This window comes from Ornithodoros turicata, chromosome 1 (assembly GCF_037126465.1).
Source record: "Ornithodoros turicata isolate Travis chromosome 1, ASM3712646v1, whole genome shotgun sequence".
Taxonomy (NCBI): Eukaryota; Metazoa; Arthropoda; class Arachnida; order Ixodida; family Argasidae; genus Ornithodoros; species Ornithodoros turicata.
The window spans coordinates 156,452,920-156,468,279 of NC_088201.1; the positions used below are offsets into that span (position 1 = coordinate 156,452,920).

At 42.6% G+C, this 15,360-nt stretch overlaps 1 protein-coding gene across 2 annotated transcripts in view; it reads right to left on the reverse strand.

The window, feature by feature from the left end:
- The window catches only part of LOC135371503 (uncharacterized), a 64,447-nt gene extending 58,746 nt beyond the window's left edge, over positions 1–5,701 (reverse strand). For both annotated transcript variants that reach the window (XM_064605529.1, XM_064605528.1), the window contains exon 1: positions 5,617–5,701. In XM_064605529.1, coding sequence (XP_064461599.1) covers positions 5,617–5,689 — 73 coding nt within the window. In that variant the 5' untranslated portion in view covers positions 5,690–5,701. The remainder of the gene's footprint in view (positions 1–5,616) is intronic.
- Between the last annotated feature and the right edge of the window lie 9,659 nt (positions 5,702–15,360).

Sequence of the window (15,360 nt, forward strand, 5' to 3'; positions counted from 1 at the left end):
CGATAGTTCCTCGCAAAGTAGCACTCCGTGTATGTCGATGACGTTGGACTTTGGACAGTAGGCAAGTCACGACTAGCCATCCAGCGTCGTTTGCAACAAGCCTATCCATATGTCCATCTCTACCTTTCGCGACTTGGAATGAACCTTTCACCCGAAAAGTGTGTCGAGCACCCTTTCACCTATAAGGCTATGATTAAATTCCCTCTTTGGGCGGGTGCAAAGAAGTTCGAGCCTGTGCATTCCCATCGCTTCCTTGGTGTAGTCCGGGACTCGAACCTGCGCTGGGCTCGCCTAATTACGCACCTTGAAACCAAAGTGCAGCGATGGCTTCCTGCAATTCAGCATCTTTCTGGCTGGGGCTGGGGCTGTGATCATCGCTCCCTTCTAGCCGTTCACGCGGCTTTGGTGAGGGCAACTGTGCTTTACAGCCTTCCAGTCTTGCACAGGGTTTCTACAACGTATTTAAATACCCTTTGGACTCTGTTCGCCCGGGACCTTCGTCGCTGCCCTGGAGTTCCAAGAGTGGCTGAAACAGGGCATGTCTTAGCTGAAACTGGGGAGCTCCCGGTGGACGTCCTCCGTCGAGCGGGCAACTCCTCGACACTTCCTACGTTTGCGCGCGCACATTCTCCGCCACCCACTCCTTAGGAAAATTCGATATCGTCCTGAAAGTGATTTCAATCGCGTCGCGCAGAGGACGTTCCAGGCTCTCACTGGCTTCATACCTAAGGACGTCACACGGACGAACGCCCCTGCGCTGCCTGTGCCATCCACCTTCGCACGCCTTCCGGACCTTCAGGACCGCAAAGATCAGGTTCCCCTTCAAGTCCTTCGAGCCGATTTTATGCTCTCGTAGACGCGATGTTTTCTACCTCTGCCGCCGCATACACCGATGGCGCATCTCGAAATGGCAAGCCCGCGTCGGCATTCGTCATCCCACCCGAAGGCGTAGTTGACGGACGTCGCCTTTGGCATCAAACCTCACAATAGCTGCGGAATTCTGTGCCATGCTTTTCTTTCTGCAACACATTGTTCACTTTACCCCACAGGATTGGGTGGTATTCACTGACTCAACATCTGCGCTGCAAGCAATTAAGAATTCTGGTATTCGAGGGTCCTCCGCACCTTTGGTTATGGATGTGTTAATGGCTTACAAACTTGTCTACCAAGCAGGGCACAGGCTCATTCTCTAATGGGTTCCAGCCCATTGCGGTGTCGACGGCAATGAACAGGCTGACAGCGCCACCGAAGGAGCTCTCTCGTCTCGGAGGCGGACGCGTATTGCACTGCTGAGAGGAGATCGTCGGTCCGTACTTCGACGCCTCGTGACACCTCTGGCCAACAGACGGCTAGCATCCCCCCCCCCCATCGCCATGCTATGCTGAGCAGAGTTGATCAAGCGCTCGCTTTCCGTATGCCTACACGTATATAACTCGTCATGATGCCACATTTGTTCATCGAATGTGCCTCGATGTAGCCTTCACAGTACAGTGGCGCTACAGCTTGAGACAATTTGCCTCTCCCCCTGCAGCCGTTGCAGTGCTGTTGAAGATCTAGATCACATTCTTCTCTGTTACCCACACTACCGGCCTTCCCGAACAGTAGTCTCCGGATCCCTCACCGAGCTAGACTTCCGCCCCCTCTCTCACAAAATCCCCCTACCGGTCCCTGGCCGTATCCAGCACGCCAACGCTCTGCCCTCAACGCTCCCTTCACCTCTATGGACACTGCAGGACTTCGATCCATATTGTGAAGGGGCTCATTGTTTCATTCCCCGCATCACCACCAGCTATGAGGTAGAGTATCGCCCCCGGCGATGAAACTCCCCAGTCATCATTCCGTAATAAAGTTGTAGTTGTTTTCGCTCTGCCGGTACCAGTTGTGCTATTCATATTTTTCCATACTGCATGACGCTTTGTAGATAGTAAATCACGAAAAAGCCAGCTATAGTACCCTGCTTTTGCTTTGCGCAGAACTGACTTAGATTATTCCTCTACTGGTTAAATATTTGAAGCTCCTTTTAACCCTTGCCGTTAGAAATGCTTGATATAATTTCCGTTTGTGACGAATCATGCGGATTAATTTTTTGGTCATCCAATGTTCCCGCGCTTTGCGAGCCAATGTATATTCTACCAGCAGAAAATATATATGATAAACTGTAGTATACTGTCTTATGAATATGTGAAAACCAACGTTTGCCTTATTTACTTCGTAGATAAATGACCAATTTGTTTGCTATATTTCAGTTGAGTTGAGTTGATATGAAAAGAAAAAAATTGAGAAATAGGCACTCATTTCGAGAGCCGGCTAGTCCAGATCACTTAAGAAAACACAAATGACTATCTACAATAAAACCAGTGAGTGACAAAGACTCTGGGTCAGTCACTCACGTACACTATCCACACACATTGTGCACACACACTGTCAGTCATACTGTGTCCACCAACTTGGAGTCTGCGCAAAATCGCACAAACGCCTGTATGGCGTGAAACTGATGGTCGGGTGTGCAATCACCCAGAACCTTAACGACATCAAATGGTCTGCCATCCAGCCGAGCTAAGATGCTTGTAGATATTGTTTGTGCTGCTGATACCGTGGACACGATAATAAGATATGTTCAGTGTCCTCAACAGTCCCACGGGTGCCACAGTTGGGTGAATGCGCCTTTCCAAGCTTGTGAAGAAGACGTCGGCTGTAGGGCACGTTGAGGTGGAGCCGGTGGTAAAGTGACGCAAACGGCATAGGGAACGATGTCGGGAAAGTAGAGGCAAGCTCCGGGTCAACGCGGTGTAGCAGCGAGGTGCGAGCCCCTCGCGGTATGGCCCTAGCGTCGGAATTGGTGAAATATATGAGTGATGTGCTCTGCGTGCCGCAGCATCAGCTGCATAATGCCCAGGTATGCCGCAGTGTACTGGGATCCACTGAAAGAACATGTCGTGTCCAGCAGCCACCGCCTCTGCGTATAGTTTTACAACATCAGCAACCACAGGGTTGCCAGCACTGGTAGTTCTTGGTTCTTGCTATATTTCCGTTCGAAATCTCTCGACTGAAATAGTGTTTACGTTTTGAAAGTACTAGCTTTTGCTTTTTTTCTTTCAAACTTTCGAGGCATGCATGCCTATGAAAGCAAATACTGGTAAGTGGTCGCTGGCGTCCGCAACAACAGCACCAGCCATTAATTGTGATTCTTCACACCTTGTAACTGTTAGATCAATAAGAGTGGACGTTTGTGCGTTACACATGGGGGGTTCGGTCATAATTTTTCACACGGCATGAGATTGTAACAACGTGGGAAACTAATTATATCCCTCTGAGTGCTCTAAGATATTTATAATGATGTCACCTCCAAGACATAGAACATATCAATCTGAATTTATAAAATGCAAAACTTGGTCTACGTATACCAGGAAACCAGTAACGCAACCACTAGGTGGTACATACAATGGGGCAAAAATATTTTCGCGTTTTTTAAACTAGAATTTTAAAGGTCCTGTGTATACATGTAGTAAAATGTGACGCAGTTTTATAGGATAACAAGTTGCTTGAATTCACGGGTAATGTTCCTTTGAACATAAACTGCGACGCATCCTCCCCGTTTCCCAGCAGATATCTTTGGTTCTTCGTGAGGGTCACACATCCGCCCAGCTCCAGCCATGACGTCAACAAAATAGAAAAAAAAAAAGAAGAAACATGTGCAAAGGTCACCACTTTGTCTCGCGAGTGACGTGATGATCTTCGAACCTTCTTGTGTTCAATACGAAGTGGAAGATACGACGGAGGAGACGTGGAGGAGAATGAGACCGTTTTCCCAATAAACCATACGCTGAGCGGTTCATCTTCAAGAGGATCATCGTTTATGCGAACAACAAGCTCGTCAGCTCAAACGAGATGTACGCCTACAGGAGTATTTTGGATGTCGTGCTTCATTCCACGCGCGGGGCTCAAGAGACCGTTCCGTGAACGGTCAGGGCTTTGTCGGGTTTGTGGAGGACGATGTAGCTTTAAGAAACGACTACCACATCACGTCTCGCGGTCCGAAACAGCGCTTCGAAGCGACGAAGGGTGGGAAATATTTTATCCTGGTCAGCCAGATCAATACCGACCAGTTCCGAGAGCCGCGCCTGGTAGTACATGCCGTCGAAATTCGTGTCATTTTCCTGTTAAATAACGATGATTTTAGGTGGATATCGGTCCCCAACGGTAAGAAAACGTACAATTACGAGGTGGACATTAAATGGATGAGCTTGCACTTGAAAAACGTGATGCTGGCGCCTTCCCGTTTTTTGGAATACGAGCGAATCTTGGCTTCTGCCCCAGAAACATTGGCGATCTCCATTTCCGCGATACCATACAGTTTTTCAACCTCTCCTTGTCTAACCTAGTGGAAACGCTGCTCGCCAGCGGTGGCAGAGCGTGTTTCATTGTACCGTCAAATATTTGGTGATCGTTCCCACCGGCTCCTCAGGAGAGACATTTATCCGTACAACTTCGTCGACAGTTTAGAAGGGTACAATCTGCCCGCGCTACCGTCAAAGGAAGCTTTCAAAAGTGACCTGAACGACCAAGAGATCATGGATGAGAACTATCACTACGCTCTGGCATTTTTCGAATTGTTCCAATGTAAGGACCTTGGCTGTTACACGCATCTCAACGTCACGTTCGACGCATGTCAGCTGAACTTTTATCGGATCACTGTTGATCATTGACATCTAATTTTACTCACGTAATCCAGTTCAAAAAAACGTGTCAAGAATGGTGTTGTTTTACATGTGGTTTATCAATGCAATTTCCGCGAGTACGCGTTGCATGTAAAATCCTGAAATAAGACTTGCGCACACATAACATTACTAATTTTACGTTGGCGGTGTCATCGCTGTCATAATGCGAGCCGTTCCACTGCCGGTATATGAGTGTTAAGTGTGCGTTACATTCTTGTATTTCAGTTCGCATATTGAAATTGGACGTACAGCCTGCGTAAAATCAATGTCCGTACTTCGCGTTTCACATACTTCAATGATATTCGATGTGAGGTTTACATTCTATCAACCATCTCTGCTGTATGAGGGCCGTTAATATGTCATGTGTGTGTCAGCGTCGTTATGGCGTTGTGAGGCTTCTGTTGTGTTTGTCTTTCTATGTTTAATTGCACAGTCCGCAACAACGACACACGTAGTTAATGCCATGATAAGACCGCGATGATACGGTTGAACTCAGAGATAATGGAGTGCTGTGGTGATCGACGTCGATCTACTCAGCTATTTTGGTGTACACGTCTAGTTACACGTAACAGGCAGCTTTCTATTAGATCTTCCACTGTTGTGGCAATTCTCAGCAGAAATAAACCAATAGCAATATGTGGGCGCAGTCCCCTAGCATTTTGATATATAAGAACTAATCATAGGCCTGTGTAAAAAGAAAGTAGAACGACGGGACAAACGAGCAGACCAAGAAAGATTTTCTCGAACAGCGATCTTCTGCATGGCGTCGATATTGTGTTTGACACCTGCACTAGGTTAATCCACATCTATGTAATCTATCTAGAACTCAAAGTTCTCACCAGTACGTAATGGTTAGTGTGGTACAAAGCAAAACGCTTTAGAAACACTTGCTACTTACCGAAGTCAACACATGCGAGGAAGGCAACGGAGTACCAGAAGGCAATCATTTTCTTCGGGTGTAGTTGCGACATAACACAGACTATTAGGTATTTCCATGACTGTGCTGGTTCCCCGGATAATATCGATTGGTTTCAGGGTATACACACAAAAAAGAAGAAAAAAGATATGACATGTCAATCAATGTACAGAGCACCTGCATACGAGAATAAAATGGACAAAATGGAATTAAATATCAGAGGTTGCTCTAGTGAGATGTTTACCATTACACACAATAGAGTATGCCGATGCTTATAGGTCACTATACGGCTCTAGGGAACATTTTTTTTTTGTCGTAATAAGATTGCTTGAAAGGCCAGAGATTTCACATGAAGGACAGAAACTCTAAGAGGGCCGTTACGTGCAGCATTAGTATAATGTCAACATACACGCACTAAGCTACACTGCACCAAAACGACATCTAAATGGTAGACAGACGAGGCAGCACTTGAACAATGAAGAACTGAATATGCAACCACCCATGCAGTGATGAATTACCAATATGCACTCTTATTAGATTTCCAGTTCATTTACAGAGCAACAAATACCAACGGCGCGCCTAAGTGGATACCAACTGCGTCTGGTCGTGGATAGTACCCAAGTTCGTGCTGAAGACTGGAACATGACGGGTTCGAATGCCACCACCTGCTGTGCCGTCTTACGTTCGTCCTTGACTTTCAGGCAGGCTTTCCAGACGAATGTTGGCACAGCTGACCCTGAAGTCGGCGCAGGACGCAAACAATCCCCCTGACCACCACTGCTTTCTGCTGCCCTCTCTCCGCCTCTCCATGTCTATACAACAATACCAGCCTTATTTTAATGTGTTTCTTACGTAGCTCATGCCCACTGTTGCTTGCGGCGCTAACACGGAATAAAAACACAAAGCAATATAGCATAATCAACGGGCACATTTCTTTTTCCTTCGATGTATGGTTCTGCGTAGATTGCATAAGGAACTTTTCCAATATTTGGTTTGCATCGTATAAAAAAAGAAAAGAAAAAAAACTCGTCGGAAAACACGAAGCGGAATTCGAAAGTTTGAATACGGTGTTCTCAAAGACACGGAAAAGAGTACATTTCCTGGAATCTGAACACATCCAAAGATTCGAAGTCTCAGGAATAAAGGTACGATTTGTACTAATGCGAATAATATATTGCTTTTATTAACATGTCAGGCGTCCCCTACGCGCTCTTTCATGTTGGTCAACTTTAAACTGCACATGCATCTTCTTGCATGTTTCGTTGATGTGCACGTGTTCCTAAGCAAACATAGGAATTGGCATTCGATTCATTTCATAACGACACTTTGGTGTGATTTATATTTTGAGCGTGTAATTCGGTACTGGATGCCACATCCACAGCCTGTAGGGTAAGGTGGGCGAAGATGAGCCAGAGATTTGCAATTCAATATAAACTTTTTATTTTTCGTGTAAAAAAGGAAAACTTGCCATTGGCACATTCACAGGGGTCTAGAGCGTCTGACCTAAAATAAGCACACAACAAGAAATTTAAAAAATTCAGGTTCTCTCATCTTGCTCCAACCCTCAGGGCAAGAAGAGACACGACATGGCAATGAACTTTACAAATTACTTTTCGTAATCCAAGCAGGCAATGGGGTATAGCCTGCAGGCCCCAACACAACCACCTTGAGCCCAGTGCCCACACGATGTGCAAGAAAACCGCACAGAACCCGGCGCTATTATGCTCCACCGTCCTTTGCAAACAAGGCACCGCCAGTCTGTTGTGTCGCTGGTCGTTCGCTTTTCCGTGCACTTCTGCTTTGCTGGAAATACACTAGGGAACAGGAAAATTTGCTGGAAAATCCTAAGCAATATGCAACAAAGAAATCTGTGGAGAACAAACATAAAGCCACCTAATAGTTCACTTATGCGTTTCTAAATTACATTAAATTTAAATTTAAATTTAAATTTAAATTTAACATTAATTTAACATCGTAGAACGTGAAGAAAAACAATGTGCAAGTTTCCGGCGATGCAGAATCAAAAATAACAAAGACGGTTAAGAGCATCAGTTGTTTACTATATACATTAAAAACAAGACTTTCGTGCAGTAGGCTGCACTTCTTCAGGTTCAACCTTCAACCTGAAGAAGTGCAGCCTACTGCACAAAAGTCTTGTTTTTAATGTATATAGTAAACAACTGATGCTCTTAACCGTCTTTGTTATTATTAATTTAACACTTAGTTGTCGTGTATTGCCCAGTGCATATCATCAAATGCATTAATTTTTCTGTTCAATACCGGTTAACGAAGTGGCCGCTTATTTTGCATATATCTAGACGAATGAGTAAAGAAATAAGGTGTGAACTTACATTGATAGAATAAGTCTTCAAACTGCTGCATACATGACAAACGCGCCCTCTTGGCGGGTCTTTATTGATTCCAGGCAGAAGTAACCAATTTTTGTTTCTCTTCAACGGATACATCAATCCCGACAAAGCTCACTTGCAATAAGGCGGATATGCAGAGCCACCTATGAATGAAGTTTCAAGCGCGTGGAACAACGTGTCTATGAGACAGGCGGCGTCGAACAAAATATATCGCGCCTTGCCCCATCTTACCCTAAGTTGCGGCGGATCAGAACATCAGACGCAATGGATTGGTCAGGACGTCTAGTGGTTTGACGGTCTGATGGTAATTTAAAACACTTGATGAGTCTACAGAACCATCAATCTAAATGTATGGTCTAGTGTTGCATGTCCAGTGTCGTGCTCTTTCTTTCTGCATGTTGAGTGCTGCTTTGAAGTGCTATGATCAACTACCAACTACACCAAATAAGGATCTTTTCATGTTGTAATATCATATTTTGTACTATTAGAAACAGCGTTTTTTATGATGCGCATAACATCAGTGTAGTTGGTTTGTGCTCAATAAACAAGAGTTTGTTGATACATTGTTCTCTCTTGCAGAGTAGTATTTTCTGTAGAATAAGTAAAATTGCAAAAAAACTAACAAAATATAATAATAATAATATGTCCTGTATATGTTCTCTATATGTCCAAATCTTCCTGGAACCTTCCCTGGATCAGCAAGTGCAGAAGAAATACAGATCCTCTGTCTGTCCCAGAGACATAAATGGGCTTTTCAGCCTAATCCCTGGGATATCCCAAAATCCCAAGTGGGATATCGCGTGGACGTCAATTTGCAATAATGACGTGTGTACGTTCCTGATACATCTATGGTTTACTGAGCTTGTGTGTTCATTATTTCAAAGCACAATCATCAAGGAAAGCCAGCTACACCAGTTGTGTCAGATTGGCATGTGGATTGAGTCTGTGTCTGAACATTCAGGGTGTATGTTGGCAGATATATAGGAAGACCCAAGTAGAGTTCAGGGTTTCCATTCCCTCTGGTTATTTTTTGTAGCACACATAGCAATCACTGCACGTCATCAAGAAATCAAGCAAGCAATCTCATCGATGGGTGCAGCTTGGAGAAGGCATTGATACTTCTTCCTTATAGGTCTACCACTTGAAGGACCTGAGGTACCCTCAAGCTTCTGGCGAGACCCTAGATCTCCTCCAAACTTTTTGTATGAAGGGGTCTTGCTTTGATTCACCTCGCATATCTGTCGTTCTCGAAAAGACTTAGCAGATCCAACAGCTGTCAGAAAGTGCTTTACACACATGCGTTAAAACCGTTGATCTAAGCTGTCTGTCAGGTTTCGAAATATTTAATATCTATGCACTCACACAAGGTAGTGTGAACAAACTGTGATGTTACTTTGGCGTGCTCACTGTATTGTTTTGAGACTCTACGACAAGTCGGCTTATTGTTTTCAGGTTCTATAGGCCATCTAATGCGGTTGATACAGTCTCACAACTATCATATCTGCACACGACCTCAACCATAGTGTGATATTCACTACACCAGCAAGACACTGAGAGTAAACACACATTGCACATTGCTTAGCACCAATTTCTACACTCTTAATTTGGAGACGCCTAATATGCAGTGTGACACCTTGTGTCGGCGCCTTTCTAGTTGTAAGGCGCTGGAATTTGATCTAAGCGTCACAGCCTCGTGAATAGGTCGTTAACATGGGGTGAAGGAAAGAACGGTTTTAAGACTCACGCCTTAAGCTCAGATGCACTGCTTTTAATAGCTTCTTTCAAATGTTGTCGATCTGATAGCCTTCGTGCCAGATTTTTTGCTGCATTCATTGCGGTCTTAGTAGCGTATGGATGTGCTCGTCGCAGGAGGGGTAATGCAAACTTGCACAATGATTTAAAGAATCCACTGCCTCTCTGAAACATTGGTCCCGAGTACGGTGTAAGGTCACCAAATCCATGACCGTAGTGGATTACACTTGTACTGTTTGCAAAAATTGTAACTGGTGCAAAGCCCAACATATTGGAGAGGTATTCAGATACTTGAATGGTTACACCATGAAGTGGGTTGACAGTGCACAGCTTTGTGTCATTACTATATGCGAGTAGAGCTTTGCCCTCTAATTGATTGTTGATTGTATGTAGTAGTAATTCTTGAGTTTCATGATGATCTGGTGGGATAGTTATTCTTTTTGTAACAAGTACTTCTTTCTCTATAATCAAGTCATAAGTGCCTTCAAATGGATCTCTATAGTAGTGGGCTGTATCACCTTCTCAAATAAAATTATTTAAGTTGAGAAGATTCTTGAGTTGTTCTGGACTAGCAAGGAGACTGTGTAATGATTGTGACAACTACTACTATCCTCACGAAACGTTACACTTGCTTCAATTTTGTGTGTTCTAAAAACGAGTTAATGTGGTCTTGACAGAACAAAATGGAATGAATGCGATCAAGCCAATTGGAGTACGAATGGAAATTTCTTCTAGTATGCATAGCTGCAAAGCGAATTCCTCTCGAAGGTATATGTCCTGATGAGGCACCTTAGAACCAATTATAGTAGTGCCTTGAATGGATGACACTCCGATAGCATCTTGTAAGTTGTCATCTTGAAATTTAATTGAACGAATAGAATATGGCAAATGAAACACCTATCTTCCATCATTATAATTAAAAGAAATGTTCAAATACATAAAAAGGTCTAGAAGAGCCATTTCCAAGGTTCTTTTAATGACGATAGTCTTGCGAACCTCTGCAAAGTCTTTGTAATCCACTTGCATGATACCGTCATCACTCTGTGGTATATTATAGAATAGATTACAGATGGATAGCTCTTCTAATCTAACTTCATACTTTTCACTCAATAGTAGGGGCACATTCACAGGAACTGTAAAGTTACCTAGGGTATTTGTTGGATATAATTCGGTGGAATCATCGGATCGGAGGTAGATATAAAACTCAGAGCCTGGCAACATCTTGTGCTGGAACCTATGAATTAAATGAATCGACCTAACCAGCCCACTTCACTTTATAATGAGTGACTCCATCAATTTTCTTACTAGATATAATTCTTTGAATTGGATATTTGTTATCATTCCGTTTGATTATGTGTTGCAATTCATTTGCATAATATGTGCCCTCTTCTTCTACACCATATAGCTACACCATATACCTCGCAATGGTGTAGACAACGTGAGACCAGTGTCCTGTGTACCCCTTGCCAAAGACTGAGTGATTCAAGAGAACTCGAACTTGATCAACAACTTTAAATGGTACCTTTCTCGTGATATCATAATCTTTTTTACTATTGAGTCTATTGAAGAGTTCAACCTCGTTACTTTCATTCACTTCATTCGGCGCCATAGTTGAGTGGTAAGAGTTATTATAATCCTATATAATCTTTGGAAGAATTGTAAGGTATTTGTAATTGCCTTTACTACAGAAATAGCAGAATAGGCGACCTTTCATTGTTCTAATTGCGCGTTCCGCAACTCAAGCTTTCATAAAAGAAAACGAGCTATAAAGATGTATACCGTGACGCCTACACCAAGCCTGCACATACTTGTTGTAAAACTCGTTACCGCGATCGGCACGTAGTAAGCACGGTGTTTGCCTGTTTCGAAATATCTTCATAAATACTTTCTTCCCGTCTTCACCTCATTTGGTCTTGAGAGCTGTGGTCTTGAGAGCTGTGGCCATGAGTTGCCTCGGTAAACTGTCTATCACAAGCAGTACGTAAGAGAATCCTTTATTGTATTTCTTGTATTGAATGAATGAAATGAGGTCTGCCTGGTACAGGTCGTTCAGATGGGGTGAGATGACTTTCCGTCTTCTTCTTCATCTTCCAACTTTGTAGAGAATATAGACGTCATCGCATTGTAATTCTTGTAGTACTTCTTTCCTTGTGATTTTCTGTGCTTTTTGATAAGGTTTAGCGCCTCCACGCCCGCCGTTATGGGACTCATTCTTCTTCTGTGAAATATTCTTCGGACGAAGATGAAAGCAGCTTTGTTCTTTGCGGTGACTTGTATGTTTTCCATAATATTTTATTCTTTGATTTTCTTTGCTGTTTGTTTTTGTGTGATGGTAGAGGTTTTGACACCTTTAGAAACCAAGCAGGCCTCACTCATTTATGACAGGACCGGTACAAGACCAATTCCATTATACTAAAGCCGTGATTGGTTTTGGTGTTATCAATGATTTCTCAGTTTTCATTCCATGACAAACTCCTTGGTAGCATTGACACTATCCGTCTTAGTTTTTTAATATTTATATTATCTGGTAGAGCATCATAATCGAATTTTCTACTAATACATTCCTCAATTTGTAATAGATTTATTGTTGGCAGATCTGATTCTATTGATGGTTTCAATTGATTTTTATGGTGTAGTACATAGGTTTTAGAATACATTTTACCTTTATGTCTTCACTTTCATTAGATTATAAAATAGTGTCCACTGGGTTTAATACCTCAATTTTTGTTTCCATTTTCAAACACCGGCTACTTTAGCTATAGCCCGCCCTGCTACACCACCTTACATACTATTCAAACCTGTGAGTAACACTGGAAGTAGGGGAATCAAACCTCCTCGTTGACGATATAGAAACTTTTGTAGTGTCTTTGGCGATTTGTGCAATGTTTTATATGCGATGAAATGAATTGTGGCTTTATATTTCTTTACAGCTTTGTATAGTTTTGGTGACAATTTAACATTTCCATTCAATATATTCTTGCAAACTTCGAAAAGGGCTTCAATGCTGCGTAGAGGAGCCTCCCTGAAAATGTTTTCCTGTTGTTTTGGAGTACAGGTTGCAAGCACTTTAGGGAAAGTTAAATGGTGACGTAGGCTCTTCATTGTGGTATGAAAACAAATTGTAACTCTGCTTGGTTATACCTGTTCGGAATCGTTTATCAGACTGGGTAAGTGGATGTAGATCAATCACTAGATAACCAAATGGTTTCTCTGTTGCCTGTTCGAATGCATTCCGGAAGTATGCTAACTGCGATTTCCCGTAGATTTGTCGTCCTAGAAGTTCGAGTTGCGCTCGAGACCTTGAATTATTGAATATTATATATATGCTGTTGTGGGATCGGGATAGAGTGCGATAGTTTACATCATTATGGAATAATACTGACAGAGAAAAATAATTGGTGCATTCTTGTGATGTGATCGCGTCTAGAGATGAACCATGTGTTGCATAATATTCTTTTCAGTCATGAGATCGTCAACTATAATCAGTGTTTGTACGCTCTCATCCCATGTATTCGGTAATTCTTTACTAAATGTAATTGTAGTGAATTCATTCTGCCAGCTAGCATCATATTTACTAACGTAAAATATTTGTTCCTGGTCTACACTGAATACTGATAGGTTTTTCAATATGTTTTGAACTAGGTAAGTTTTTCCTGACAGGGAAGGTCCACATGTAATAATTCGCGCCAGGTGGATGAAAGAAAATAGTCTTATGTCAGACATTCTGTCGTACAGATAGAATTGAAACTGATAAAAAGATGTGTTGAAAAGTAGATTTATTACCATCCAGTGCTTCCCCAACATTCGATTTGATCAAATTGACTTTTCGCAGACTCTCATTTGGCCCTGAGGAGATGCTCGTGTGACAAAACACGTCTGATAGCCTCAGCTTTTGCTTCGTCAATTTCTTGTTTCAGACACCATTTCCTCTCTTCAGGTGGCTCGACGTCCTCCTCCTCCTGTTTCTTTCCAAAACAGCGACGAAAGAGGTTCTGCAAATTATTTTGGGAGTAAGCTCCTGTTTTGGGGAACGAATAGGAAAATGAGGAGGTGGGCTCGTCTGAAAGGTAATAAATAGAAAACAGTTGAGAGGAGGTGATATATAATATGATATATAATATGATATATGATAATGAGGATGAGGCACGTTTAAAAGTGAAAGTTTCTTCCTCACTTGTCTGACTCAACTCAACTTGTCTCAAAAATGTCTGACCATAGTTTTTGCTTTGCAATGTAGTTCTTTTTCTCATGAATGTTTTTTTTTCAGTATTTAGCTCAAGTCTCATATCCTTTGAAGATGGTGAGGAATTATAATGAATATGAAAAAGTGTTTAAATTTTATTTCTTGTTTCAGCTCCGGAGTCACCTCTGCCAATATGTATGTATTATCAAAATTTGTTTAATTTGACGTTAATATACGAGTTCCATTTCAGATGACTTTGCGGGAACAAATGATTGGATCTGTATATGATTATGCTTAGTTATTAATAATTTTTAGTCTCTTTTTCAGCTTATACGCTGGTACCACCACAGACCCCGGAATCTGAATAAAAGTTATAGGATTCGATATAGTTTACGATAATAAATGTGATTCTCTTTCAGATTATTGGGGTCCAATGTGGCCGCTGCCACAGTGTATGTATTATTATAACGCGAGTATAGTTGTTGCTAATGTGACTATCTTTTTCAGATTACCCAATGTTGGCTACACACTGTATGTATTATTGAATGTATAAGATGATATTAAGTTAGATTCACTTACAGATTATTGGGGGACTATCCTTGACTTTACCGACCAAGAGCGAGGGAGGCTCCGCCTCCAAATGGTGCGCTAGTAGGACTCTGGAGGCGGAGCGCTGCGGCCTCTGCTCTTGCCTAACAGATGGCGCACCGGTAGTGCTCGGCTCGGGATATGTGAGCTGCTGTCGACTTCTTCTTCGGTAGAGCTACAACCTTGAAGCTGACCCGCAGCCTCTGCTCTCGCAACATTGGCGCTCGGTAAGGGCACGTGTGGTTGCGATAACCTAAATTCCGATGACGCGGCGATACTGCATAGTTTTGACGCCTTTTTGACGTTTTGAGCCTTCCTAGTCCTCCTACTGGCGTGCATTTTGGAGGCGGAGCCTCCCTCGCTTTTGGTCAGCAAAGTCAAGGATAGTCTATTGGGGTCCTGTGCAGCCGCATTCATCACAATGTATGTGTTATTATAATGCGAGTCTGGTTGTTGATATTGTGATTATCTTTTTCAGATTATCCAACATTGGCTCCACACTGTACATATTTTGAATGAGATTGTGGTTTCATATAATATTAATCCCTGTTTCAGGTCACTGCTATGTCCAACATGAGTTATCGATTGGTAAGCAATGTGATGATGTGTATATTCTTTACATGTACTGTTTTGCATTTTGTTTCATCTGTTTCAGGTGGTGAAGGTTTTTCGGCTGGCTTTTTCTCCTTCACCTGATTGGCACAATTGGCACAATTGTCAGCACTATTGGCATTACAATTGGGTTTAATGAATATATTTCAACTTGTACTTTTTGTGTATGACTCCTCTTTGCATGTATTTGCATGTTATAAGCGCGCAGGCAACCCTTCGCCG